This window comes from Hermetia illucens, chromosome 1, assembly GCF_905115235.1.
Source record: "Hermetia illucens chromosome 1, iHerIll2.2.curated.20191125, whole genome shotgun sequence".
NCBI lineage: Eukaryota > Metazoa > Arthropoda > Insecta > Diptera > Stratiomyidae > Hermetia > Hermetia illucens.
The window spans coordinates 119,782,747-119,810,097 of NC_051849.1; the positions used below are offsets into that span (position 1 = coordinate 119,782,747).

The 27,351-nt window shown below is 44.1% G+C and overlaps 1 protein-coding gene across 6 annotated transcripts in view; it reads left to right on the forward strand.

Annotated features, from left to right (window-relative positions):
• LOC119650945 (ras-related protein Rab-38) overlaps positions 1–27,351 on the forward strand; it is a 392,470-nt gene that overhangs the window by 178,886 nt on the left and 186,233 nt on the right. Inside the window, exons 1-2 of one of the 6 annotated variants that reach the window (XM_038054186.1) lie at positions 10,020–10,262; positions 10,355–10,407. The exons of 3 other annotated variants lie outside the window; for them this stretch is intronic. In XM_038054186.1, coding sequence (XP_037910114.1) covers positions 10,402–10,407 — 6 coding nt within the window. In that variant the 5' untranslated portion in view covers positions 10,020–10,262; positions 10,355–10,401. Of the gene's footprint in view, positions 1–10,019; positions 10,263–10,354; positions 10,408–10,446; positions 12,095–27,351 lie in introns of those variants that run through there. 2 more of the 6 variants (XM_038054234.1, XM_038054179.1) reach the window with 2 other exon arrangements.

Here is a 27,351-nt window from a genome sequence, read left to right on the forward strand (position 1 = left end):
TTGTCACGCGCTGTACAATTTATATCATTATGACGTTATTCAGATATAAAACTTTGATCATCTATAACTGAGATGTATTTTGAGATCTAGACTTCATTCAGATGCATAATTTGTTCAGATTTTTCCGTTAGATAGGTTCCTGAGAACGAGAACTCTTTCACTTTTTGGGGCTCACGTTTGGATCCATCATACCAAATATAATACCAGTTTGGAAAAATACTAATTGAGTCGTTCAATTTGCTCCTCATTAAGCTCAACGTAAAATGGCACCACTTGTTATACGTACAAACAATTTTGAAGATCACACGTTCTCACCAAATTTCGTGCCAATAGGTTCAGCCGCTTCTGAGTGAATCGGATGTGATAGACTGCCAGATACACAGACAAACGGACGCACAGAAAAACAGACATTGAATCGATTTTAATAAAGGATGTCCGGAGTTCCTTATTAAGGCAGGCCTAGACCGGATACCGGTTGTTGCGCCGTTGATTCTGATGAATACTCCGTGTGGAGATCTTTAGCATCATATACAACCTTCACTAGCCAGTGACATGGAATCAACCTAGATATATTTGGCATGAAATCCACCTGGATATGCTGGAAATAGCACTTTAGTGAATCCTATCATCAACCTGACCTCGCAGGTTTTCAATAATATTGCTGTCAGCAAAAAATACTTGGTGGAACGTCTTCTTGAATAACGGAAAAGGATTCCAGCCGAATATGTTCCACGGTTGGTCGACCATTGACCAGTGAAGGCTATATATGACGCAAAAAGTATCCACACGGGGCGTTAACTGGTCATTTTTAATGTTTTGTGTGAAACGTTTTCTTGAATAACGGAAAAGGATTCCAGCCGAACATGTCCGACGGTTGGTCGACTACTGACCAGTGAATGCTATATATGACGCAAAAAGTATCCACACGGGGTGTTAACTAGTCATTTTTAAGGTTTTGTGTAAACCAAAACCTTATTAAAATCGATTCAAAGTCTGTCTATCTATCTGTCACACGTGTTTTTCTCCAAAACGGCTAAACGAAATTTGGTGGACAGATGGGAGCTATGAAATCCCACGCATACAGCGAGTGGCATAAATTTAGGTGGAGTTTAAAGGGGGCTTCCCATACATGCAAAGGGGGAATCAAACATTTTTTTCACCGGATATATTATAGTTGTGTAGGGTATCAAATAAAAGGTCTCGATTTGAACGAAACTGACATTAGTTTTGGCATAAATTGCAAAGTGCGTGAGCAAGAAGTCAAAATGTACGCACTCGAAGTGAGACAGGACTCATTTTCGGAAACTAACCAACTTAAAAATCTGAAAAAAACAGGGTGGTGCGCCTGGATGAAATCTTGGCCTCACAATGTGTCCCATTCCGATATCTTAATAAATAAATAAATAAGTTTATTTATTATATTACTACTTAGAAATTTACTGAAAAACCCCCCTTAAATTCATCCTAGGACTTCCGAATTGTACCAGCATAGAGGACAATATTTCGTATATACCTGCTAAATTTCGTGGAAATCTGGCACTTAACGCCAAAGTTATAGCAGTTCAAACTTAGCAATTTCGCGCGAATTTACTGCTTCCAAAGCCATGCAATCAGATGCTGACGTCATAATTACCCGGAATAATTAACATTCGCGTGAAATATTAAAGTCGCATTCATGAAGAATCTATAATATTTATCTGCAGCCCTTTTTAAGGTTTTGTGTAAAACACTTATGTGAAAAATAATTTTCGAGTACTCCCATTCCGGTATCTGCTCAAATAAATTTACTAATAGTATTATATATTATCAACTTTTAGAAATTGACTAAAAAACCCCCCTTAAGTACATCCTACGTGTACTAAATTCTGCACCGGCATAGAGGACAGTCTCGTGCATACACATGCCAAGTTCCATGAAAATCCAACTATAATATTAGTGTCAAAGATATAAAAGTTCAAACTTATCAATTTCGTGCTAATTAACAACATCCTAAGCCATACAAATAATATGCTGACGTCATAATTAACGAGAATAATTGAAATTCCAGTAAAATATTAAAATTCCATTCAAGAAGAATCTAATTCTCCCTAGCCCTTTTTATATTTGATGTTGGTTAAATTCTTTGCATTTGCCAATAATATTAAATTCAGGGTGTGAAGCGTATGAGGTTGACTATTATCACCACATGGCTTTCCATCAAATGATTTATTTAAATCGCTCTCTAGAAAATAGAGGGCAATGGAATGTTTAGCTATATTACACGGAGCTGTCGTGCACTCGTCGCTCCTCACATCTTTTTCTTTTTCTTCAGCCTCCAGTTCACAAGCGGGGTCGGCTCGTGGTGATCGGTTTCGTCATTTTATTTCACCAAATGCCTGATCAGGATGTAATCGCGAGACCTTTAAATCCCCATCCAGCGTATCAAGCCACCATTGTTTTGGCCGGCTTTTTGGTTTCGATGTTCTGACCAATACTGGTTGTTGAATTCTCGTTCGCGTGAATTACGTGACCACACCATCGAAAACGCCTCTTTTGCAGTTTTTCCACGATCGATGCAAACCCATATCGATCGCGAATATTCTTATTTCAGACGTAATCAAAACGTGTCATGCCACCAGCGCAATGCAACATCTTCGTCCTCATTACCGCAAGACGCCGTTCATTGTCCTTTACAGTCGGTCAACCCTCAGAACTATAGAGAGCGGTAGACGGACGAAATTGCAGTAAATTTTAGATTTGGGACGTACGCTGATCACAAAGAACATCGGTTGGGGAATTCCACTTCATCCAGGTTGCATAATGCGTGAAACAATTTCATTACGCAGTTCTCCATTGGCTGATTTCATTGACTCGATATATTTAAATCGCTCAGTTCTGGCAATGGCAGTAACCTGCCCAGAACTGAGCGATTTCAATATCTCGGGTCAATGCTGTAAGCCAATAGAGAACTACCTTATGCTCCTCACATAGAGAAACACAAAACTTTTTATACCTGAAGCGTCAAGCTTCCGCTTTCCCGACTTGTTAATGTTTTGTGTGAAACAAAACTTTATTAGATTCGATTCGATGTCTGTCTTTTTTTTATAGAGGGAGCTCACTAAGCTCAAATCCACTTTCTCCTTCTTCCTTCTCCGCGGAACCACCGCATGAAATTACTTCGCGGGGAGGACCACGCTTTAAGCGACCAGACCATCCGTTGTTCGCGTTCTCCTTGCGCACTCCACTTTTCCATGTCCCTCCTGTATACTTTTGACTGGGGAGTGCACCGTACACCAGTTTTTCCCCGAATTCAGCATTTCCCCGACGATATTCTAGGCGCTTATGCTGATTCTCAGAGAATCTTCCAAGCTTCTCCTCACTGAGTAAAATCGTGGACAGTGGAATATAACATGCTCCGGGTCCTCAGATATGCAATCACATTTGGAACAAAAGGCAAAGTCATCCGACCTGAATTAGTGCAGATACTTCCTGTAACCACCATGCCATGACAAGAAATGTGTCTAATGGTAGTTAATCTCGCCGTGTCCTGGCTGAAGCCACTTCTCAATACGGGGAATTAAAGTATAGGTCCAGTGACTCCCCTGCGGGTCATCCCATCATTGCTGCTACATTCCAGCGACTCTCGCCTTGCCGCCATTCCGTACTCTGTATCCTTTTCAGGCGGATTCATTCTCCTTTTCTCGTACAGACAGCGTACCTCAGTTGATAGAATGCCCATCGGGATCATTCCCGCAAAAACACATGTTGCCTCGCCGGAGATTTTTCTGAATGCGCTGCACACCCTTGGCGCCACTAAGTAGGGAGTCATGTTTACTCTTCTCTAATTCCCTTCACACGTTAGTTCGTTACCCCAAACTGGTGCCGCGTATACTAGTATAGAGCGGCCCTCCGGCCACAAGTAATCTGCGACTGCATCTTAAGCCACCAATGTTAGGCATCATCCACGCTAATGATGCGCTGGTCTTCGCCGCTTTCTCACAGACATAGTTCAGGCATCCTTTGAAATTCATTTTAGCGTCTATCATTGCCCCTAGGTATTTTATAACCAGCTTCGAAGTTATGATGTGGCCACCAACACGAATATTAATTGTATTCCTCTTCCTACGGTTGGTAATCAAGATTGCCACCGTCTTTTGATCGAGCTGAGCCACCTCCAGCCACAGTTTTATGGCGCTAATGACTTTGTTAGCGTACACTTCAATATCTTAAGGTTGTTTTGCTATGACAACCGCGGCTACATCAAATGCGAAACTGATTATCGTGGCTTCTTTGGCATGGGAAGGACAACATTATTCATCACGTTCCACAGGAGAGGACCCAATACTGAGTATATCGTCACCGCAGGAGTACCACAGTCCTGCGGTGACGGTATACTACTTGGGTCCCTCATCCGCATCGTACCAAAGTATTTTTTTCGAGAGATAACTTTCGAGGAGCTTATTCAAATAACAAGGGACATACGTTTTAGCCAATGAGCCTTTTATCTACTTACAGTTGGCTGAATTGAACGCATTGCCACGGTCACCACGGCTCAGCATTTGTTAGACGACATCGCGTCTTGAGCCGGTTTCACAACTACGTTTATGACGTCGGTTTCTGATCGGGCTTGTCGAAAATTTTCGCTCCAATAGGCCATCCTGAAATTCTATAATAGGGAAAAGTATATTGTAGGTGGCCTTTTCGACCAGCTTTGCTACCGTGTCTATAAGGAAAATCGGGCGGTATGATGATGGATGTTCCGGTTGGTTATTGAGCTTCGGAAGCAAAACTAGTTTTTACCTCTTACACTGATCGGGGAAAACTGCTTCTATCATGCATGCTTTGAATACGCTGATAAACCAGTCGAATCTGATCTTAGCAGCGCCTTCAAGCATTTTCACATGCTGCTCTGCGTAGCTCGCTTAAGCCTACCCCGAAGGTTTGCACATGCTTGCCGTTTCTCGTCAAGATCTAGTCTTCCTCTAGATGGTTGGCAAATCCTTCCAATTCGAAAACATGCATCCCGTAACTCCGAGATCTCTTCATCCCACCAATAGCTTGCCACCTCGGCATGGCAGTGTCATATGCCCTCATTATGTGTCTCATTATTTGCTCTACCTTTTCTGAAGCCGTATCACCGGTATCGTGGCTTCACAATGGTATCGCCATGTATGCATCGTCTTTAAAAATATTCACGGACCAACCCCGATTTCCAGCTCCGCGGGAGCGCACATGGCCGCATGGCCCATATTTGATTTGGAGGATAATTGCGTAATTGTTACTATGAGTATAATATAATATAATAATAATAATAATCGTTGGCACAACAATCCATGTTGGATCAGGGCCTTGAAGTGTGGTAGAGCACTTCATTCAATACCGTAACGGTACACTAGGAGGCAATGCGGTCAGCACTGCGCTCGTCCGAGATTATTACCCTGATTTGACTCAGGTACTCATTCACAGCTGAGTCGACTGGTATCCGACGTCAAATCACGATACAAATTCCACTGCCACCAATGAGATTTGAACCTTCCGTACGACAGCCTTGCGCTCTAACCACTCAGCTATCCGGACATGGGTATAACGCTCACTGATAAACCAGACTATTCTCCTCGCCAATATGATACTCACATAGGTTAGATCGACTATTGAGCCCAACTCTGTTCCACGAAAGGTGAGAGATTGAGATTGATTCATCATCACCATCATCAACGGCGCAACAACCGGTATCCGGTCTAGGCCTGCCTTAATAAGGAACTCCAGACATCCCGGTTTTGCGCCGAGGTCCACCAATTCGATATCCATAAAAGCTGTCTGGTGTCCTGACCCACGCCATCGCTCCATCTTAGGCAGGGTCTGCCTCGTCTTCCTTTTCTACCATAGATATTGCCCTTGTAGACTTTCCGGGTGGGATCATCCTCATCCATACGGATTAAGTGACCCGCCCACCGTAACCTATTGAGCCGGATTTTATCCACAACCGGACGGTCATGGTATCGCTCATAGATTTCGTCATTGTGTAGGCTACGGAATCGTCCATCCTCATGTAGGGGGCCAAAAATTCTTCGGAGGATTCTTCTCTCGAACGCGGCCAAGAGTTCGCAATTTTTCTTGCTAAGAACCCAAGTTTCCGAGGAATACATGAGGACTGGCAAGATCATAGTCTTGTACAGTAAGAGCTTTGACCCTATGGTGAGACGTTTCGAGCGGAACAGTCTTTGTAAGCTGAAATAGGCTCTGTTGGCTGACAACAACCGTGCGCGGATTTCATCATCGTAGTTGTTATCGGTTGTGATTTTCGACCCTAGATAGGAGAAATTGTCAACGGTCTCAAAGTTGTATTCTCCTATCCTTATTCTTCTTCGTGTTTGTGTTTGACCAGTGCGGTTTGATGTTGTTGGTTGATTAGTCTTCGGTGCTGACGTTGCCACCATATATTGTATTTTGTCTTGCCTTCATTGATGTACAGCCCAAGATTTCGCGCCGCCTGCTCGATCTGGATGAAGCCAGTTTGTACATCTCGGGTGGTTCTTCCCATGATGTCGATATCGTCAGCATAGGCCAGTAGTTGGGTGGACTTAAAGATGATCGTACCTCTTGCACTTACCTCAGCATCACGAATCACTTTCTCGAGGGCCAGATTAAAGAGGACACATGATAGCGCATCCCCTTGTCGTAGACCGTTGTTGATGTCGAATGGTCTTGAGAGTGATCCTGCTGCTTTTATCTGGCCTCACACATTGGGCAGGGTCAGCCTAGTCAGTCTTATTAATTTCGTCGGGATACCGAATTCTCTCATGGCCGTGTATAGTTTTACCCTGGCTATGCTATCATAGATGAATAGATGGTGCAACTGTTTTCCATATTCCAGCAGTTTTTCCATCGCTTGCCGCAGAGAGAAAATCTGATCTGTTGCTGATTTGCCTGGAGTGAAGCCTCTTTGGTATGGGCCAATGATGTTCTGGGCGTATGGGGCTATCCGGCCTAGCAAGATAGTGGAGAATATCTTATAGATGGCACTCAGCAACGTGATACCTCTATAATTGCTGCACTGTGTGATATCTCCCTTTTTATGTATGAGACAGATAATGCCTCGTTGCCAATCGTCAGGCATTGATTCGCTGTCCCATACCTTGAGCACAAGTTGATGAACCACTTGGTGTAACTGGTCGCCTCCATATTTAACCAATTCGGCTGTAATTCCATCGGCTCCTGGCGACTTATGATTTTTTAGCCGATGAATTCTACGGACTGTTTCTCCTAAACTTGGTGGTGGCAGTATTTGTCCGTCATCTTCAGTTGGCGGGACCTCCAACTCGCCGATGTTCTGGTTGTTCAGTAGCTCATCAAAGTACTCAACCCATCGCTCTAATATGCCCATTCTGTCGGAAATCAGATTTCCCTCTTTGTCTCGGCAGGATGAGCATCGAGGTGTATAAGGCTTCATCCTGCTGACTTGTTGGTAAAACTTGCGCGCCTGGTGCGGCTGCTCCGTGTACTTTTCTAGTTTATAGGCTTGTTGGTTCTCCCAGGCTTCCTTTTTCCGTCTGTGAAGTCGCTTCTCCACTCGACGGAGGTCGTGATAAGTCTCTGCGCGTGCCCGCGTTCTTTGAGAATGCAACATTACTCGGTATGCGGCATTCTTCCGTTCCGTTGCTAGCTTACATTCATCGTCAAACCACCCGTTCCAACTCCTTTTGCGGCTGGGGCCAAGTATGTTTGTGGCCGTATTCATGATAACGTTCTTCAGGTGATTGTGAAGATCATTTGTTGATGCTTCATCTCCAGGTCCTCTGTGGACTGCGGTTATTGCGGCATCCATTTCCCTCTTATAGGTGTCGCGGAGGGTTGTGTTGTGGATGGCTTCAGTGTTCACTCTCACCTGATTGTCAGAGGGGATTCTAGGTGGTAATGTTATTCGAGCTCGGAGCACCATGCCAACGAGATAGTGATCCGAGTCTATTTTGGCCTCCTTATTTGTTCAGACATTCATCAAGGCTGAGAGGTGGCGGCGTTCGATCAACACGTGGTCAATTTGGTTGAAAGTGGTCCCGTCTGGAGAGGCCCACGTATGCTTGTGGACCGCTTTCCGCGCAAACCAGGTACTTCCAACAACCATTTCGTGTGACCCTGCTAATTGAATAGTCCGCAGTCCGTTATCATTTGTTTTTTCGTGTAAGCTGTGGAGCCAACGTATCGCCTGAAAACGGGCTCCGTCCCTACTTGGCTGTTAAAATCCCCAAGTATGATTTTGATATCATATCTGGGACAGGCTTCGAGGGTTCGTTCTACTGCCTCGTCGAAGGTATCCTTCTCCGACTCTGCAGTCTCCTCTGTACGGGCGTGAACGTTTATGAGGCTTATATTTCTAAACTTGCCTCGCAAGCGCAGAGTACATAGCCGTTCGCTTATGCTTTCAAAGCCGATAACAGCAGGTTTCATTTTTTGGCTGACTAAGAAACCTACTCCGAGCACGTGGTTTACTGGATGCCCGCTATAATATATGGTGTAGTGGTTTTTCTCCATGTCCCGTCCCTGAGATTGATTGAAAGATTTAAACCGCGACCTTCCTTTTGACAACCTTGTGCTCATACCACTAAGTTATCCGGACACACACATTTTACATTATACATATACAAGTACATTGATAACCGAAGTTAAGGATAAGGAGAAAGCAAAAGTTGCCTTTCGAAAATATGTTATTTTTCAACTTTAAAAAAATCTTCACACATAGGACACATAAGACCACCACGGTCGCTCCATCACACCCCGTCTAGCCGCGGTCAGCCAATTTGAAGTTCTTTTGTCGATTTAAAATTCCGCACTAGTTCTGGAAGAGACGAAATCGTAAAAGTGATTGCATTTTCGGAGAATCTCAACTCGAAACTTTTTGCTGCAATTATTTGAGTTTGCTAAAAGCATTTTGAACATGTCATTTAATCGCCCGCAACGCTATTAAACCCATCCAATTTGAAATGTGAATCACAAAGCTCATAAGCCAATGGGACGGTATTCATTATGGTCGCGTTCTTTGGGAGTGCCAAGTAGGTCGCGTCTCTAATCAATTAAAGATAAGTTTGGGATTTTGCTTTGAAGGATAAATAATACTTAAATACATATTCGTAAAAATGGTAATAGTATGTAAGTGCTTCCTTCACGCATTAACCTGGAAGAAGTCGCGTTCCATAACTGGTGTTCTTTGTGATCGACATATTGTATTACCGAACGTCTCGAATTTAAAATTTACCGCAATGTCGGTCGTCCTGTCACATCCAAAATGAGGATATGCGCAATCGATATGAGGTTGCACCGATAGTGGAAAAACTGCGAGAGAGACGTTTTCGATGGTATGGTCACGCAATTCGCGCTAACGAGAAGTCGATGGTAAACGACCAAAAGGTCATCCGAAGCAACGGTGGCTTGATACGCTGGATAGGGATTTAAAAGCCTCGAGATTGCATCCAGATCAGGCATTTGATCAACTAAAATGGCGATCACGACGAGCCGACCCCGCTTGTGAACGAAACAAAGGTTGAAGAAAAAGAAGATGTAAGCACATTTAGCTATGGACTGAAAGCGCATCCATTTCAACAACAATTAATGAAAAACGGGAGGGCATCTACTTCACCTCATAATTCACTTAATTTTATACACAAGGCGGTCACAATTAAAAATTGAGCAAACATGAGGTAGGAAGAACGCTACCTACTAGCATGTATATTTTGTATGTATATTTAGGAGACCAAAATGAAGAATTCCCTCCGCGGCACGTACATTTAATGAAATCAGAATTAAGCCACGCGATACGATAAAATGTCAAGACGAGTCAACATCCCTTGAATTTTTTTTAGAACTAATATGTTCAATACTGGCAAACAGTTCTTTAAGCTTTAATGTACCATACACAATAAATGACAGCAAAAATCACAATCTTTAACCATAAAATTCATTTATTATCCGGTCTACCTAATTTATGCCATATATACATATATGTACAATAAATATGAGCGATTTAATCAATCTGGATGATACGTAGATGAATATTAGATACGTATCACATTTTATTTTTGAACGGAACAACGGTAGGGACACAGTAGTGGTTGAAGGCATTTTCATAAAATTCAACCTTATTCATGGAGAGGGCATGAGTGCCATTTAACTAGAGTAGCAGTATAATTGGAAGTAACAACTTTAAGGTTTCATTTGTCGAGGGAATCTGATGAATTACTTGCTAAGAACAGTTATCAGTTTACCATTGTCAAGTGTACGACACTTTTCAAGTAAGTGTAGTTCTGTGTGACAATGTGTTCTTATTTGTGTGGCTGTGATCTACTGCTGTTTTTTCTATAACAAATTTATACGAATTAACTAGGGCTTTTAATCGTTCCCATCGTGCTGTAGTTCCTCAAGGCTAGATCTATGCAGGTAAAATTCGCTGTCAGCATATGTATAAGAATTTGATTTGTAAAGTAGTATATGTTCTTGAAATAGAAATTTCCAGTATCAACTGATAGCCGCTGCAAGCGAACTAGTGCGCGTACGCTAGAACATGATCTATCGATTGCAGGTCTGTCTCTTTGTCATTTCGTAGAATATCCAGTCTAAATAGCACCTCGGTCTGTTATGCAAAGAAAGTTCTGGTTGTGTCTACAAATAAGTGAAAATAAGTGAATACAAATGATAATCATGGTTGCGTCGCTGACAATCAATTCTTCTTTGAGTTATTAGCTAACGATGAGCAAATTAGATTCAACACAAGGCGTGGTGAAAAGTGTAAAGTGTGAGGGTGAAACTCCTGAAAAAACGAGCTCTTCTTTTTTTCAAAGACCTCTTTCTGAAGAAACTTCTATACGGAAACCGCGCCGTTTATTGTCGAGCAAAACAAAAATTAAAAATATCAAAGTTATCCCTTCTCGACTGTCCCCCAATTTTCGATTATGGCGTCGTAAAAGGCCTTTAGTTTCTGATTTAGAAAGTAAAAGAGGGGATCAAATTGTGCATCGAATATGTAATAATGATATTGTCGCAGATAATGCTATAATTCATGAAGAATTTCCCGAAGGCAAATTAAATATACCTGCATTGAAAAAAAACAGCATATTCTCAAGGAAATTCCCTTTCTATTCCTTTCGGAGGAAAGAGGACAAAGATAACGATAATGATATAATAACAACGGGTACTAAGACCACCCCAGTGGACGACAGCTATAATATTGAATCCCGCAACCCCTCTAGCTGCTTGTATCCTAAGACCAAAGATAAAGTCCACTCAGTAAAACCCCAAACTCTTCAAATAATAATTTCAGGGCGGAAAATAGAGTGGAAAAGTCGTTCATCAGGTGTTTTTTTCAAAAGCCGTTCTACGAAAAAGTGTGGAAGGATCTATTTGGCAACTTTTAAAATTGAACACTTCTCAAAGTGAAGTAGATAAACTTTTACAAGAGCGATCGCCTGATTATTTAAACCATCAACATTGTACCAGCTTAATCTACACAGTGGCTTCACCAACTTCTTCCCGTGCACTTCCTCCCGAAACTAAAGGCCCTATTTCTAAGACCTTTCATACGCCACGGCTGATTAAACAAGCATCTAGGGAGGAATTTCCCGAAGAAGATAAACCTCCGATACTGCACTTGAATACTTGCCAAGAACGAGGGACAAGATTCAGGAGGCCTAAATGTGAGGCTGCTCTGCCAACCCAAAAATCTGTACGAGATGAACAACTACTCCGGCTAGAGCAATATGTGAACAAATTATATCCTCAAACAGTAATGTGCATAAGCGACCGGGAAGCATCTTGTGGTGGCTTGGATACAGCAGAGCGTCGAGGTTCTTCTGGTTTGCGAGAGTTGATAGGTGAAAATAGAGATTTTTCACTTTGTCTTTCCGCGAATGGTTTCGATTCAGATAGTGACCACATTAGCGATGCTGGTAGGCGTCGAATAAAATTTGTGGGGCAGCCAACATTCTATACAGACGAAGAAAGGGAAATCTTAGACGGAAAAAGACAAGCCTTCGCAAATTTTTCCAAGATCAGTGAATTAGAATTAGATCAATCAAACGAGACCCAAATGCCAGCTTTCGGTGATTTAGTAATGGGTTTGGATAATACGGTAAGCAAAACAATTCAATGGTTCACAACAAAATAAATTCACTCTTCATAGTTCCACAGTATCAGAAGATGGCTTTATTTTGAAAACTGTTGATACTGGAATGTCGGATTAGGTAGTGAAATTTCAAATGACTGTAAGTCTTAATTAATTTTGTTGTGAAAAAAATTAATTAATAATTTTGTTAGTCAAAATAATTACCAGCAGAGTTGAAAAACCTCTGCCAATGAAACAAAAGAGCACTTAAAATAGTTATCGTTCCGATGCTTGTAGTTCTTCTAAATAAAAATAAAACTAGGTAGCTTGCTCTTACTACAATATATTTTAATAGTTAGTAAATACGTATTTCGAAACCTACTTACTCTCTTCCTCAATACTTAAGCTACTAAATCATTGGGAAGTTTTTCCTGATTTTTAAATAAAACAAATTAAAGGTCTGTAGGGACAGATTATAAAAAGTTGCTTAAAAGCTAAAGATCCGTATGTGGGTACAATTTCTAAAAGGTAAAGAGAAAAACGTAAAAAGGTCCACATTCAGGTAGGGATAATATTATAACTTTTGGGTTGATGGGCATCAATTATCAATAGTTAGTGGGTTTTGCGGTCCCTGTGTTTGTCAGCGAGTTTTTTGATTAGCCTTGATGCACAATTCCCTTCATCTGTGTTCATCAATTTTGCCGCATCCTTTCGCAATATTTCCAAGCTCTGCCATGCGTCCAAGGTGTGTGGCTTATTCACTTGTCGTACCACCTCCAGATTTGGCCTCGTCACAGAATGCCTCTCCTCTATGACGTGCATCGCAACCGAAGAACGCACCGTGTTGGCTCCTCGTCTTTCTCCCTTCTCTACTTCCTTTAGGTGTTCTTGGAACCTAGCCGTGATGAAGCGTTTTGTCTGGCCAATGTAGACCATCTCGCAGTCATTGCAGCTGATCTAGTAAATCCCACTTTTTTCCTCTTCCGTTAATGGGTCCTTTTCGCTCCCTAATTGTCTTTTAAGGGTTGCGTCTCTGCTTGATCCGATCACTTTTATATTGTATTTCCCTAGGAGGGATTTTATTCTATAAAAGTTTTTGGATAATGGTATGCTCACCCATTTTGTGTCAGCTAGAGTGCTTTCTTGCTCGAACAATGTTGAATGTTGGTTCTTCCATATCGGGTCTTGCTTTCTCTTAATCAGCTTTTCGATTATTTCGACCGTGTAACCATTCTTGATAGCTGTATCAAGTCTTCTTTTTCTTCAGCCTTTGTCCCGTTCACAAGTGGGGTCGGCTCGTCGTGATCGGCTTCGCCATTTGGCTCTATCGAATGCCTGATCTGGGTGCAATCTCGAGGCTTTCAAATCCCCATCCAGCGTATCAAGTCACCGTTGCTTAGGTCTGACTTTTGGTCGTTTACCATCGACCTTGATGTTCAGACCAATCTTTGCAAGTGAATTCTCGTTTGCACGAATTGCGTGACCATACCATCGAAGACGCCTCTCTCGCAAACTTTTCCACGATCGGTGCAACCCCATAACGATCGCGGATATCCTCATTTCGGATGTGTAACCATTCTTGATAGCTGTATCAAGTCTTCTTTTTCTTCAGCCTTTGTCCCGTTCACAAGTGGGGTCGGCTCGTCGTGATCGGCTTCGCCATTTGGCTCTATCGAATGCCTGATCTGGGTGCAATCTCGAGGCTTTCAAATCCCCATCCAGCGTATCAAGTCACCGTTGCTTAGGTCTGACTTTTGGTCGTTTACCATCGACCTTGATGTTCAGACCAATCTTTGCAAGTGAATTCTCGTTTGCACGAATTGCGTGACCATACCATCGAAGACGCCTCTCTCGCAAACTTTTCCACGATCGGTGCAACCCCATAACGATCGCGGATATCCTCATTTCGGATGTGATCTAAACGTGTGACGCCACTAGTCCAACGTAGCATCTTCGTCTCCATTACCGCAAGACGCCGTTCATTGTCTTTTATGGTCGGCCAACACTCAGAACCATAGAGAGCGACTGGACGGACGACATTGCGGTAAATTTTAGATTTGAGACGTTCATTGATACGTCGATCACAAAGGACACCAGTTGTGGAACGCCACTTCATCCAGGTTGCGTTAATGCGTGAAGCTGTATCAAGTATGAACATTTTTTCTTTATGGAAGCCATCTTTGTTTAGGGGGTATGTGCAGAGACGGTGCACCATTGAATTGTAGGCAGCCATTTTTTGTGTTGCGGTATGAGCCGAAGTATATATAAGTAAATTTCACTACCGGTGTTAAATTTTTATTTTCCAGCCCTGTAAGTGGCATCACAACGTTCTTTTGGTTTTACCAGAAAAAGCACGTCGTTGCAATACTTTTTTGGAAGAGCAATGTGGTGTAAAGCAAACCAAAGTCTTTTTGAAATATGTTAGGCGGAAATCAGTGACTTTTTTCCTGCACAAACACATGTGCTTCAGAATAACTTTTCGTGCTGTCCCATGTGAAACCTATACACCACAATCGCGTTTTAAGTTTAATGCAATCATTCCGGTGCTACTAGGGATTTTCGTCCATGCAATTCATAAATTCTCTTCTTTTTAAGGTTTTATGTAACCACAAAACCTTATTAAAATCGGTCTACTGTTCGTCTGTCTGACACATGCATTTTTCTCGAAATTGGTTATAGCAGTTAACACCAAATTTGGTAGAAAGGTGGGAACTGTGGACGCTCACGCATAAAGTGAATTACATCCTTTTACGTCGAATTTAAGGGGGTCCCCATATATGCAAAAGGGGGGTGGACATTTTTTTTTCATCAAATGTAGTCATGTGGGGTATCAAATTAATAGATGCGGTTAGTACTTTTCGAAGCCGGTCTTAGTTTTGACATTTGTTAGAAAAGTTCACCAGTATACATGGTCGGTTGGCACATAGCAAAAATCAAGTCATTAGTTGGCCGAAGAAATTTCCACCCTTCCTCACATAGATGTCCTAGGTCTGTATTTCATTGACCTGAGACTAATAAAGTTTTTGGCTACAGTCATGGAAGGGTGGTATACCACCTTATCAGTGCGTACATCTGAGGGTGCCGATACCTCAGAGCCCATCCATATACGGAGGGGCATCTTCCAGGGCGACTCATTGAGTCCCCCTTGGTTTTGTATGGCACTGAACCCCCTTTCATGGCTACTGAATGATGCTAGAGAGCACGGATTTGCAATAAAATATGGCCTATGTGCTAAGTGCGAACTGACACACTTAATGTACTTAGATGACATCAAGCTGTATGCTGGTACTGACGACCATCTTAGAAGTCTGTTGTGAATAGTAGAAATGTTCAGCCTTGATATTTGGATGGAGTTTGGATTAGACGTGTAAAGCATAAAATTCGCATCTCTCGAAGAAGAATAAAATAAGCGTATTGAATATATTCGCTATCTCTTCACGGGCTCATGCATTCGGGATATTACCGTGGACGAAGACCGATCTGAAAACGTCCAGCGGCGGATACGTACAACTATGTCTAAATCCCGAATGCATCATCCAAACTCTGCCGTGCAGGTAGAGGCGTGTTTGGCGTGGCTGCACAACATCATCGCCAAGTCAACTCGCTGCGCGTTTATTTTTACAGCAAAGAGCAGGCGAGTCTCTTGCATGCGGCTGTCTGTAAGGAAGGTGTGCACTGACTCCACTTAACTTGAAGGATCGATCTTTCAATCCTCAGAGTGGGGTGAAGTCGGACCAAGAGCGGATTGATAAATGGAAGTCGAAGGCAATGCACGGTAAAAAGGCGAATTGTTTTTGGCAGCCGTTTGTCGATTTGCATTTGTTAAATTGTGTTGGGGAGCTCTTTGCTGAGAAGGAGGGGTTTATGTGTGCCATTCAGAACAGCGTGGTCGCCAGCTCATAATGAAAGAATGGGTGGAAAACGACCAGTGGCTCGGCGTTAGAAACGTTGGGCCATCTCATTTCTGGCTGCACTGTTATGGCACCGGTGCCATACATCACCAGGCATAATGGTGTGTGTGGTGGTCCATCAAAACATTTCATACAAGCATGGGCTGATCACGGGAATATTTCCGGCATGTATTAGGACAAGCAAGTTCTAACTGATCGTCATATTCCGCACAACAAGCCTGACGTACTGTTAGTTGGTAAGACGCGTATATTATCGATGTTGCTATCCCCCATTATAGCAACATCGAACGGAAATACGTGGAGAAGAAGGTGAACTGTGAGCTACTGGCTCAAGAAATCGAGGAAATTTGGTGTCTCGAGCGGGTGGTTGTCAGGTACAGGTATTGTACGTAAATGCCTCACGGCTTCCCTTGCATACGTGCTTGATATTGCGGGGAGTTCTCGATGGATTCTCCCATTGACCTACCCCTGGCCACCACCACCAGCGCCCATTAATTTACGTAAGTAGGCAAGATCGTCCGAGCCTAAATGCTTGGCACTTAGTGCTTGTATTAGGTAAAATCCGGCATCTGCCGAGATTGTGACAACTCGAAAATAATAATAATCGTTGGCGCAACAATCCAATTGGAACAGGACCTTGAAGTATGTTAGAGCACTTCATTCAAGACCGTAATGGCGCACTACGCCGTAATGGACAGCATGGTGTCAAAATCGGTAATCTTAAAGCCGTTTGACATCTAGGCCCCACGATGCCCAGGAGCATGGCTTCGCCTGCTGTGCCTATTTCGCCACAATCTGTGGCAACCACTTCAGCACGTTCGCGTAGACATCGCATGAAGCGGACTAAGAAAACGAACTCCTTTATCATTTGTTCCAACGGAGCGGGCATGTACAGCATCTTCCCGCTCCTTGCTGCCCCCCAGATTCGTCGAGCGTTTCTCGCAATACTCTCTGCAAGGGCTTGCCTTCTTACACAATCTGGGATGTAATCAAGGAGCGTGTACCACTCGAAGATATCCTGGAAACTTGTGAGCAAGAGTCGAGGGGGGCTAAGGCGGTGGCATAATCAGTAGCACCACGCCACAATACAAGCAACAGTTTCAGTATTCCTCCAAGCACTCTTCTTCATCGCCCGGCTAAAGTCTCCGCTGAGGTTCGGGACGAATTCCAAAGCAGATTACTTCCTTACCAACCATCTACAAATTCACAGCGTCCATTATTAGTGGAAGGGTCAATGCACACCTTGAGACCGACAACATTTTGTAAGAGAAGCAGAAGGGCTGCCAAGTAGGGCAAATGGGTTGCAAAGAGCAATTCGTTATCGACTCGGTAGTTATAGGAGAGGCAATTAGAGACCAAAAAATCGCTTGAGTTGCTTTGTCGATTACGTCAAAGCTTTGGACAGCGTGTTGGACTCCCGGTTCGGTATGTCTTCGGGCTACCAACTAAACACCTCCCCATCGTCAGAGAGCTAGCCTGGTATCGTTTGTCTCATTACTTCGGGCTAGTCCCCGAACTCTCCCGCCTCGCGGAGCCTTGAAATCAGGGAATTCCTTTCACCAACGGGAAGGGAGAGGAGGGAGAAAACTGTCAGTTTATGGAATCCCCTGCTGTACGGCTCCTCCATCGGTCGAGCTCTATCTTCTTAGCAACGAGATAGGCCCGAACATAATGGGCAACACGACTCCACCTGTCAGCACTCCTCAGTATCTCTTCGACAATGTTGTCTGGAGAGAAATCCCCTGTGTTTAAATAGATCTGCTGGCAAACTCCATCCCACCTTCCACAAGAAAAAAAGTGTAGCGGGCGTCGTCCATAACTCTATTGCAAAACACACAATCCGTAGATCACGCCTTTCCAATCTTGTGCAGGTAAGACTGCAAACCTCCATGCTGACTTAAAAATTGGGTAAGGAAATAGTCAGTCTCACCATGCTTTCGATTTAGCCACGCACCTAAGTTGCCGATGAGCCGAGCAGTTCATCTGCCTCTAGTTTCATTTTGCCACGAGAGCTGTCACTCGTTTAGAGTGCGTTGCGGTTCTTCACGAGCAACAACCTCCCTTGGCGCATCTCCCTTCCGCTTGTATATGACTTGACGCTCCTTAGCAAGAAGGCAACGGGCATTACTCCCGTGATCACCACCACGACCAGTTCAGAGACAGTATGGTACGCAGACGCCAGCTGCAAAGCTCCCCGTCTCTGTACTTGCACGATGCGTTAACGATATACCTCCTTGTTAAGAACGTCAGCTCACACCTCTCTGCCGTTGAACTCACCAGGAGACGTCATCAGCTAGATACAGGACCCCTAATATTTGCTATTAGCCTACTTAACGGGGAAACTGAAGCTGCAACCCTGTTCGCTGCTGTTTTGATTTGCTCGAAAAGTTCATCTTTGAATCAAGAGTCAACCGCTGATTTTGACTCGAATATCGACTCGCCGAACGATATGGGACGCAGGGTCGGAGTTCTCTTTTCAATCAAGATGACTACTTCGGTTTTTTCCGGTGCAAGGTTGAAACCATGAGTAGTCATCCATCCACTTACCCGTCGCATCAATATGCCAAGTCTGCTTTGTGCCTGTTCGATAGTGCGTCCAGCAGCGCCGCGACATCATCTGCATAGCCGACCAGGCGCGACTCTTCTGGCATGTCGAGTTTAAGTAGACTATCATAGGCAGCGTTCCAGAAGTCTGGCCTTGGATGGATCTCTGCGCCACCGCAACATGACCTCCATCCTCCTTTGACCCTTTAGTGTTTCATAGAGCAGGGAGCGGTTCCTCAGATAATCCTTCAATATCATCCATGACTTGCATGACAGCATCAACTGTGGATCTCCCTGCTCTAAAACCAAACTCCGGCGATGCGTATCGCTTCAGCGTGTCTACTTCTGATAAGCTCTTTCAGCACTTTTCCAGCAGTGTCAAGCATACATAGTGGGCGGTATGAAGACGGACACTCCGGGTCACCTTTCTCTTTGTGGATCAGCGCAAGCCTCGCCACCTTCCAACGAGCAGGGAAAGTGCCTTCTTTTAGGCAAGCATTGAATGCGCCAAGAAATAGGTCTGGCCGGTGTTGGAATACTAGTTTGTATACCTCTGTTGGAATACCATCGGGTCTTGGCGCCTTCCTGCTTTTCATAGAGAGGACTGCCTGTTCCAACTCTTTTATAGAGAAAAGTGGACAGTCCTCTGCGCTCTCCGCGCCGACGTCATCATCCCATACGGGGTGCACAGGGAATAGTGCTCATACCATCTGCTCGGTCTTAAGTGAACAGGGTTTCCGCAGAGCCACGATTATTCGGGTTACCAGTTTGTAACCGAGTCCCCACGGGTTCCCATTCAACTCGTCGACCAGACCTTGCCAGCAGCGAGCTCTCCTCTTGTTTGTTGCGCTGCGGAGTTTCCTTTTGGCTTATTTCATCCGTCATTACATGTTGTGCTAAGCAGCGGAGCCTGTGATACTCCTTCCGGAGCTCTGTGATTTCCACTGTCCACTAGGACATGGAAGGTTTACCACGTCTCGAAACCCTCCTGGGCATGGAGGCTCCGCAGGCCGTCGTTATCATAACTGAATTTACGACAGTATCGGTTGCAGCGCTACCGCCCACAAGAGTACCCTCCAGCGCGGCCCCACCTGCTCCAAGAGTTTCGACAAACTTCCCGGTGTTAACTTTCGTGTATGTTCGTCGCTTGCCGAGAAGTCTTTCAGAACTCGCCACCCGTCCACCACCAACACCAGTGGTTCCGACGCGAAAGTTACGTCTTAAATGCTTCCCTCGCAGCCCGGGCGCCAGAACGTTGGGGTGGATCCGGTGTTTAGAACTACAAGTCCTGTTCTCGCTGCCATTTCCAAAATTCGTTTCCCTCTGGAATCTGTGTGGGGCATGCCCCATTCAAGTGCCCTTGCATTGAAGTCACTCTCGACCAGGTTCCCCCCAACTGTGCCTGGAGGTCCTCCAAACCAATAAACCCCCGCCGAACATCCGGCATCGTCTCATTCGGCGTAAGATAGACACTAAACAAGTCGGAATACCGGAAGCTCGTGCTTCGGGTATAAAGGTTTTGTGTTCATCTTATCTAAGAAATTTCAACGCATATTTTTCTACCCGTATACAGCTACAAAATTACGAGACATACGTACATATTACAGCCGTAGGTGTTACGCCCACCCTAAACAAACAAACTGCCTATTTTCGAATACTGTACACATATAGGCACGTATATAAATTGATCGTACCTATATTTCCGATTTACTTCTTATATCTATCTGAATTAGGCTCTACCCGCAAAGTTCATTAGCACGCATATACTATATACCTACATACACACATGTCTCGTTGGAATAATTGATATTCATATACAAATGATTAAAGAACTAAAACAAAATAATTCACCACCCAATTCATACGAACTTACTTCGTTGTGGTACTGACAAATTGATATGTGATGATGACGTCATGCAGGTTGTGGAGTGCACGAAATTCACAAAAAATTGTAAAGTTTTACTCCCTATAACTTTGTTAATAATAGTTGGATTTTCTTCAAACTTGACCAAATTGTGCATTATATTCTTCATTATACGCGTGCCAAATTTTGTACTTCTGGGATGAACATGAGGGGGGTGCCGAGTAAATTTCTAAAATGTGGAAATATACTATTATTAACTTTATTTGTGCAGATATCGGAACCGGATATATTTTGAGGCCTAGATTTCGTAGAAATGCACTACTGAGATTTTTTTCAGATTTTTCGGTTGGATAGGTTCTGAGAACGAGACCTGTTACACTTTTTGGGGGTCGTATTTTGAGTCCTGACTCCCCTATGTTTGACCCAATATCAAATATTGCACCAGTTTCGAAAAGTACTAATTGAGACCTTTCACTTGATACCCCACATGGCCACATTTTATGAAAAAAAATTTTGCACCCTCCTTTCACATGTATTGGGAGCCCCCCCTTAAACTTAACACAAAATGGCGGCAGTTGCTGCATGTAAAGGGAACGGCAGATCACATACTCCCACCAATTTTCGTGACAATCGGTTCAGCCGTTTCCGAATAAATCGGCTGTGACAGACAGACAGACAGACAGACAGACGGACAGACAGACATCGAATCGATTCTAATAAGGTTTTGTTTCACACAAAACCTTAAAAACGTTACAGACACTAAAAAAGCCATCCCTGAACACCGAGTCCAGACAAAGCCGTCCCCTCGGCCTTGGGTAAGAACCCTAAGAAGGGTGTCGTCCCGAACCCAGTTGGCGGCAGTGCCTAATATGTCAGGGTGCCATGAAACAGGGTCCTTGTTTTGGTACTACTCACTGATCAGTACTAAATCAGTTTTGGTCCCCGCAGCGAACTGCGCTAGCAACGAGCCCCCAGTGTGCGCAATGTTCTCATCAGTCGCGCCCCGGTCCCTGCATAGGACACAGCTTGCCTTTTTATTGCAAGTTTTCACTTTATGGCCTGCCGCACCGCATTTACCGCATGTTGCCCTTCTGTCAGGTCCCCGCCAGGTTGCAGATGTGTGCTCATAATCCAAACATCTGTAACATATGGTTGGGGCGACCCGGTTTCGTATCCTACACACTACCTAACCAATTCTTATTTTTCCGCTGTATAGAAGCTTCCTCGCGGCTTGCTTGGCGACTTCCACGACAGCGAGTTTTGGCCTAGGAAGTTCGCAGAGGTGATACCAATCTGGGCATTCGTTACCTACGGACATACACGTTTGATGGCCTCTTCTACCTCATTTTTCTCTGTGAGACCGTCAATGTCTCGGACTTCCAAAGTATTATACACGTGGGTGCCAGGCTGGAAACCAACGCTTTTTCTCTCAGAAGCCCCTTGACTGCTTCACAGAACGTAACTTTATTTGTTGTCTTCGGTCCTAGTTCGACTAGGACTCCACCACCCTTCACTTTACGAATGGAAGATACTCCTCCTCCGTTATCAGGTGTAATCTTGTAACGGATTTCACTGAGGACTTCCGCAAAAGTCTCGCTTTCCGACAGCTTAATAAGCAAGGCGGTCTAGTCTTCCTTCGTGTGCCCACCTCTTCTTTTGGTGCTCCTTCCTGTCCGCTTCAATTTTAGGCAGAGGTTTTTCTGATGGCGCGACTTGCTGTTGTATCCTGTTCCTCTTCGCCTTCTTCTTTTGAGCCCTGGATAGTACCTGAGTGAAGTCTCCTTCAGATGTCCCTTCCTACTTTCGATTTTTCTCAAGTTCGCTCTGCAATGAGCTGTCTGCGATTCGTTTGGTACTCGTCGTGTTCTCGTCGGGAAGCGCGGTTGTTTCTGCTTCCTGCGGATTTTCTCTTACTCTCCATGTCCGCCTTATACTATGAAATCCTGTCCAGGAGTTTCTCCAATTCCTTTAGCCCATTTTTCATCCTCTTGTAGACGTTTTTCTGGAGGAACGTTGCAGTTCGCATGCGCTACACAACTATCGCGCATTTCTTAATAAGCCTTTCCTCATCAGCTTGTGCCAGAGTAGTCAACATTCCTCCCACTCGGCTTATATTCGAAACCATTTGGTTAGTTCCGGTAGTTTCCACTCTGCCTCTTTCCACAATTATAGCACTGCGTGGTACTGTCTGGGTTCCTGTCTCAGTTGCAGGAGCCGCATGACTTTGTGAGTCATTCTGTCCGTCTTCGCGTCCGGATGTCTCGTCGGGTATTTCAGCCCTTGTTGCGTCTTTCGGTGGGTGCTGGGGCGGCCGGTGCATTATCGTGCTACGAATAAACGCAGCCAACTCACTCTCCACTTCCACTATCTCCTCGTTTGATTTGTTTCTGTTTTCCATTAAAGTTGTTTATCAGTGCATCGTGTGCAAGGGAGCGGGTCGCAATAGTCAGGAACGGTTATCCTCTGGGAGACAAAGCCCCTATCCTAGTTCCCTGAGGCTTAACCTACGACTAGCTGATCCCGGAACTCACGGACGGATCAGTGCTTACTCGGAGCAACGCGGTGTACTAATACTGGTTCAATGCACTCTACCCGACCCGAAGGGGCTGGCTCCTGATACACACCACAACTACCACCTTGGCAAAGCTAGACTCACATCACCCCATCGACGTCGACAAGGAGTTGTTGACGGTTCCGGGGACTGGCAGCGTCCCGGCGTGTATCGGTCATTAGCAGTTCGCTCTTCACCGAGAAGCTTCCTCGAAGCGACTACCTAGTACGCAGGTATTATGCCAGCTAGGGAGGCTACTTGCTCGGGCATCTCGAGGACGCCACTTTCCGTATCGTAAGCGACTTAGTTTTTATTTGCTTTGCCGATTAAGTCAAGGCTTTGGACAGCATATCGCATACCTGGCTAATTGGTGTCCTACATCTACATATATCGCATTGACCCGAAACTCATAAAGTTTTTGATAACAGTCATGAAAGGGCGGCATAGTATCTTATCAGTGTGTTACATTCAACTGAAAATACCAACATCTCAAGCTTATCCGTATACGGCGAGGCATCTTCCAGGGGGTTCGTTGAATCCCGTTTGGTTTTACATGGCAGTAAACTTCCTTTAATGGCTAGTGAATGATGCTAGACGGCATATTTTCCCAATGACTGTTTGTAAGGCAGATTGCAGGCTGACTCCACTTAATTTGAAGGGTCGATCTTTCAATCTTCTGAGTGGGGGGAAGTCAGACCAACAGTGGATCTATGAATGAAGTCGAAGGCAATGCACGGTAAGCACGTGAATTCCCTTTGCCAGCCATTTGTCGAGATGTCTGTGTGCTAGGAAGCTCTTTGCTGAGGCAGAGCGATTTATATTTGCCATTCGGGACGACATAGTTACTACCCGAGCTTATAGCATGCTCATAATGAAAGAGCGGGTAGAAAATGACCAGTACAGAATATATAGTTCGGTTTTAGAGGCGTTGAATCATCTCATTTCTGGCTGTACTGTTATGACGCCGTTGCGATACACGAATAGGCACAATGCTGGATGTAAGCTGATTTACCAAAACCTTGCATACAAGCATGGGCAAGCATGCGGTTTACTGATATGAGCCGCAGACAGTACATGATATTTCTGCAAGTGCTATCTGATCGCCATGTAACACACAATAAGCCTAATTTTATGTTAGTTGACAAGGCGGGTCGTCCCGCGTATATTATTGATGTAATAGCAAAATTGAACGGAAATGTGGGGAGAAGAAGGTGAACTATGAGCCACCGGTTCGGGAAATCAAACAAATTTGGCTTCTCGAAAGAGTGGCTTCTCTAGATGTCTTGGGACTCGCACCCAGTCTGATTCAAACTGTGCGGAAACAAATCATACGTGCTCGATGTTGCGGGGAGTTCTCGACGGATTCGCCCATTAATACCCCCGGGCACCACCTCCAGAACTCCTTTATCTTTTAAATAATGGCAGAATCGTCCGGCCTGAATGCTTGTGACTTAGCGCTAGTATATGCTATGCTATGCAGTATGCTAGTAAATAAACAAGCATTGCCTATTCACATTGATCTAATGTATCTGCACCAAAGCGTACATATATGTACTTAAAGAAAATACCACTGGTACTAAAATAAACACATGCCTGTCTTATTGGGCACTACCCGCAAACTTAATTAGCACATACATATACATACGCATGTCTGTCTCTAGCAATTGGGACTGGTATATAAATAGCTAAAAAAGCTATGAAAAGAAAACTAAAACGTCCCCATGCATCTGCCGTATAGACTTACCATTGTGAAGGTTCTGAGGACGAGACCTGTTTCACTTTTTGGGTCTCACTCCACTATGTTTCACCCAGTAACATCAGTTTCGAAAAGTGCTAATAGAGCCCTTTCATCTAATACCCACGTGACAATATTCTATGAAAAAAATTGTACACCCCGTCTTTCGCACCCAGTTTCACCCAGTAACATCAGTTTCGAAAAGTGCTAATAGAGCCCTTTCATCTAATACCCACGTGACAATATTCTATGAAAAAAATTGTACACCCCGTCTTTCGCACGTATTAGGAGCCCCCTCAAACTCAATACATTATGACGCTCAACTATATCCGGTCTAGACCTGCCTGAATAAGGAACTCCAGACACCCCGGTTTTGCGCCGAGCTCCACCAATTCGATATGCCTAAAAACTGTCTGACGTCCTCATCTACGCCATCGCTTCATCTCAGGCAGGGTCTGTCTCGTATACTTTTCCTATTATAGATATTGCCCTTAGAAACTTTCCGGGCTGGATCATCCTCGTTTGCACGGATTAAGTGACCAGCCCAACGCAACCTGTTGAGTCGTGGTATCGCTCATAGATTTACTCGTTATGTGGGCTACGGAATCGTCCATCTTCATCTAGGGGGCCAAAAATTTTTCGGAGGATTCTCCTGTCGAACGCGGTCATGGGTTCACAGTTTTTTTTTTTGCTAAGAACCCAACCCATTGTCTTCTAAAGTAAGAGTGTTGACCTAATGGTGAGACGTTTCGAGCGACACAGTTTTTGTAAGCATGGGGACTGGCAAGATCATTATCTTGTACAGTAAGAGGTTTGATCCTATGGTGAGAGGTTTCGAGCAAAACAGTTTTTGTAAGCTGCAATAGGCTCTGTTGGCAGCCAACAATCGTGCGTGGATTTCATCGTCATAGCTGTTATTGGTTGTGATTTGAAGATGACGCCATTTGTTATATGTAAAGAGACCACCGCTTTTCACCAAATGTGACATTTGGTTCAATCTTTTCTGGCCTTTTGGTCGCTTACCATATTTTTCGATGTTTAGATCAATCTTGGCAAGTGAATCCTCGTTGGCGCGAATAACGTGACCATATCATCGAAGACGCCTCTCCTATAATTTTCCCATGATCGGTGTAACCCCTTATTGATCGCGCTTCTTTTCGGATATGATCAAAGCATGTTCCTCTACTAGTCCAACGCAACATCTTCGCCTCCATTACCGCAAGGCGGCGTTTATTGTGTTTTATAGTCGGCCAACCCTCAGAACCATAGAGTGCGGTAAATTTTAGATTTGAAACGTTCGTTGATACTTTGCTCACAAAGAACGCCAGTTGTGGGACCGCCACTTCATCCATTGGCTGGATATCAAAATCGCTTAGTTCTGGGCAGATCACTACCGCAGGCTGTGATAGTGTCGGTTTCATGGGAATCGGCCGTCGAAAATTTAGTTTTAATCCGATTCAATCTGAGACCGTGTTGCATGAGGCAATCATTTCATTTTTAGTCGAGCTGCTCGTTATCATTTTTACTAAAACATCATCTGTATATGGCAGTGTTTAGGGGAGCTGCACGATTAATGACTCTTGTTGTAGTGTCAATCACACAGAGAAGTGGTGGAAGAACGTTTCCTTGATGAACATCGATACACTTCGAACTTTACTTTTCTTATCGTACTAGAGATATTGAACCCAGCGCACAATACTTCTGGCATTAGGTGTTGCCGTAGAGCATACTAGATGAGTTCGTGTGGCACATGGTCAAACGCTTTTTCCGGGTCTAGAAATGTAATGAGTAACCGCGCAGCATATATTGCGTGACTAGTTTGCCAGTTCTTAACAAACCTGGTTAGATTTCATATTTGTTTGAACGATTTAGCGAATACGGTTGCTTTCAAGGATCTTCTTTTCCACAGTAACCGGATTGGGCGGTAATTTGAACTGATTGATTTGATTGATACTGGACTACCTTTCTTTTTCCATATTGGAATGGTGGTACTTTATTGCCTTGCTGAATAACTCTATTGAAGAATTCGATGAACCATAGTGTTGGGTCCCAGTTCTTTGCGACTTTGTGCGTTGGTGCCGGCTTTCGATAAGTCGATACAGATCTCTCTCGGCCTCTTGGCCCCACGATTTTTCTACATTCCCAATGGTTGGCAATCGCATAAGTGAAATCATTTCTTATTTTTTTTCACGATGTTTCGTCGGTGCATTAACTGGCAAGGCAGCATGGAGTTCATCAACCTCATTACGTACTCGAAATCCTTTTCCGACTTGGCACCCTCTGAGATGACAATGCCAACTCCGTATTGAGTATGTGGGTTGCAAAAATAGAAACATTTATAGCCATTTTTACTGCGTTAGCGTTCTATGTCGCAGCTTTTGTCACCAGACCATCGGATTTCTTGTCGAGCGCAGATATCAATACACCTTTCCCGAAGTGCTCTTGCTAGTTCTTCGGTCTTTTCAGTGAGGGTGCCAATATTTAGCGTGCAGCATTTACTTTGCTCGGACTGATTTACTCAGGTTCTGACACACAGTCCACTGCGTCAAAAACCCTTGCCCATTTCTCGACAGGGCCGGGGCCCGTCCTGCTACGTCGATTGAGGTGAGTATTTTTACAAGGCTCAGGAATCAACGCGATCATTTTGCTTTTACCGATATTGGATCAATTTTCTTGGTC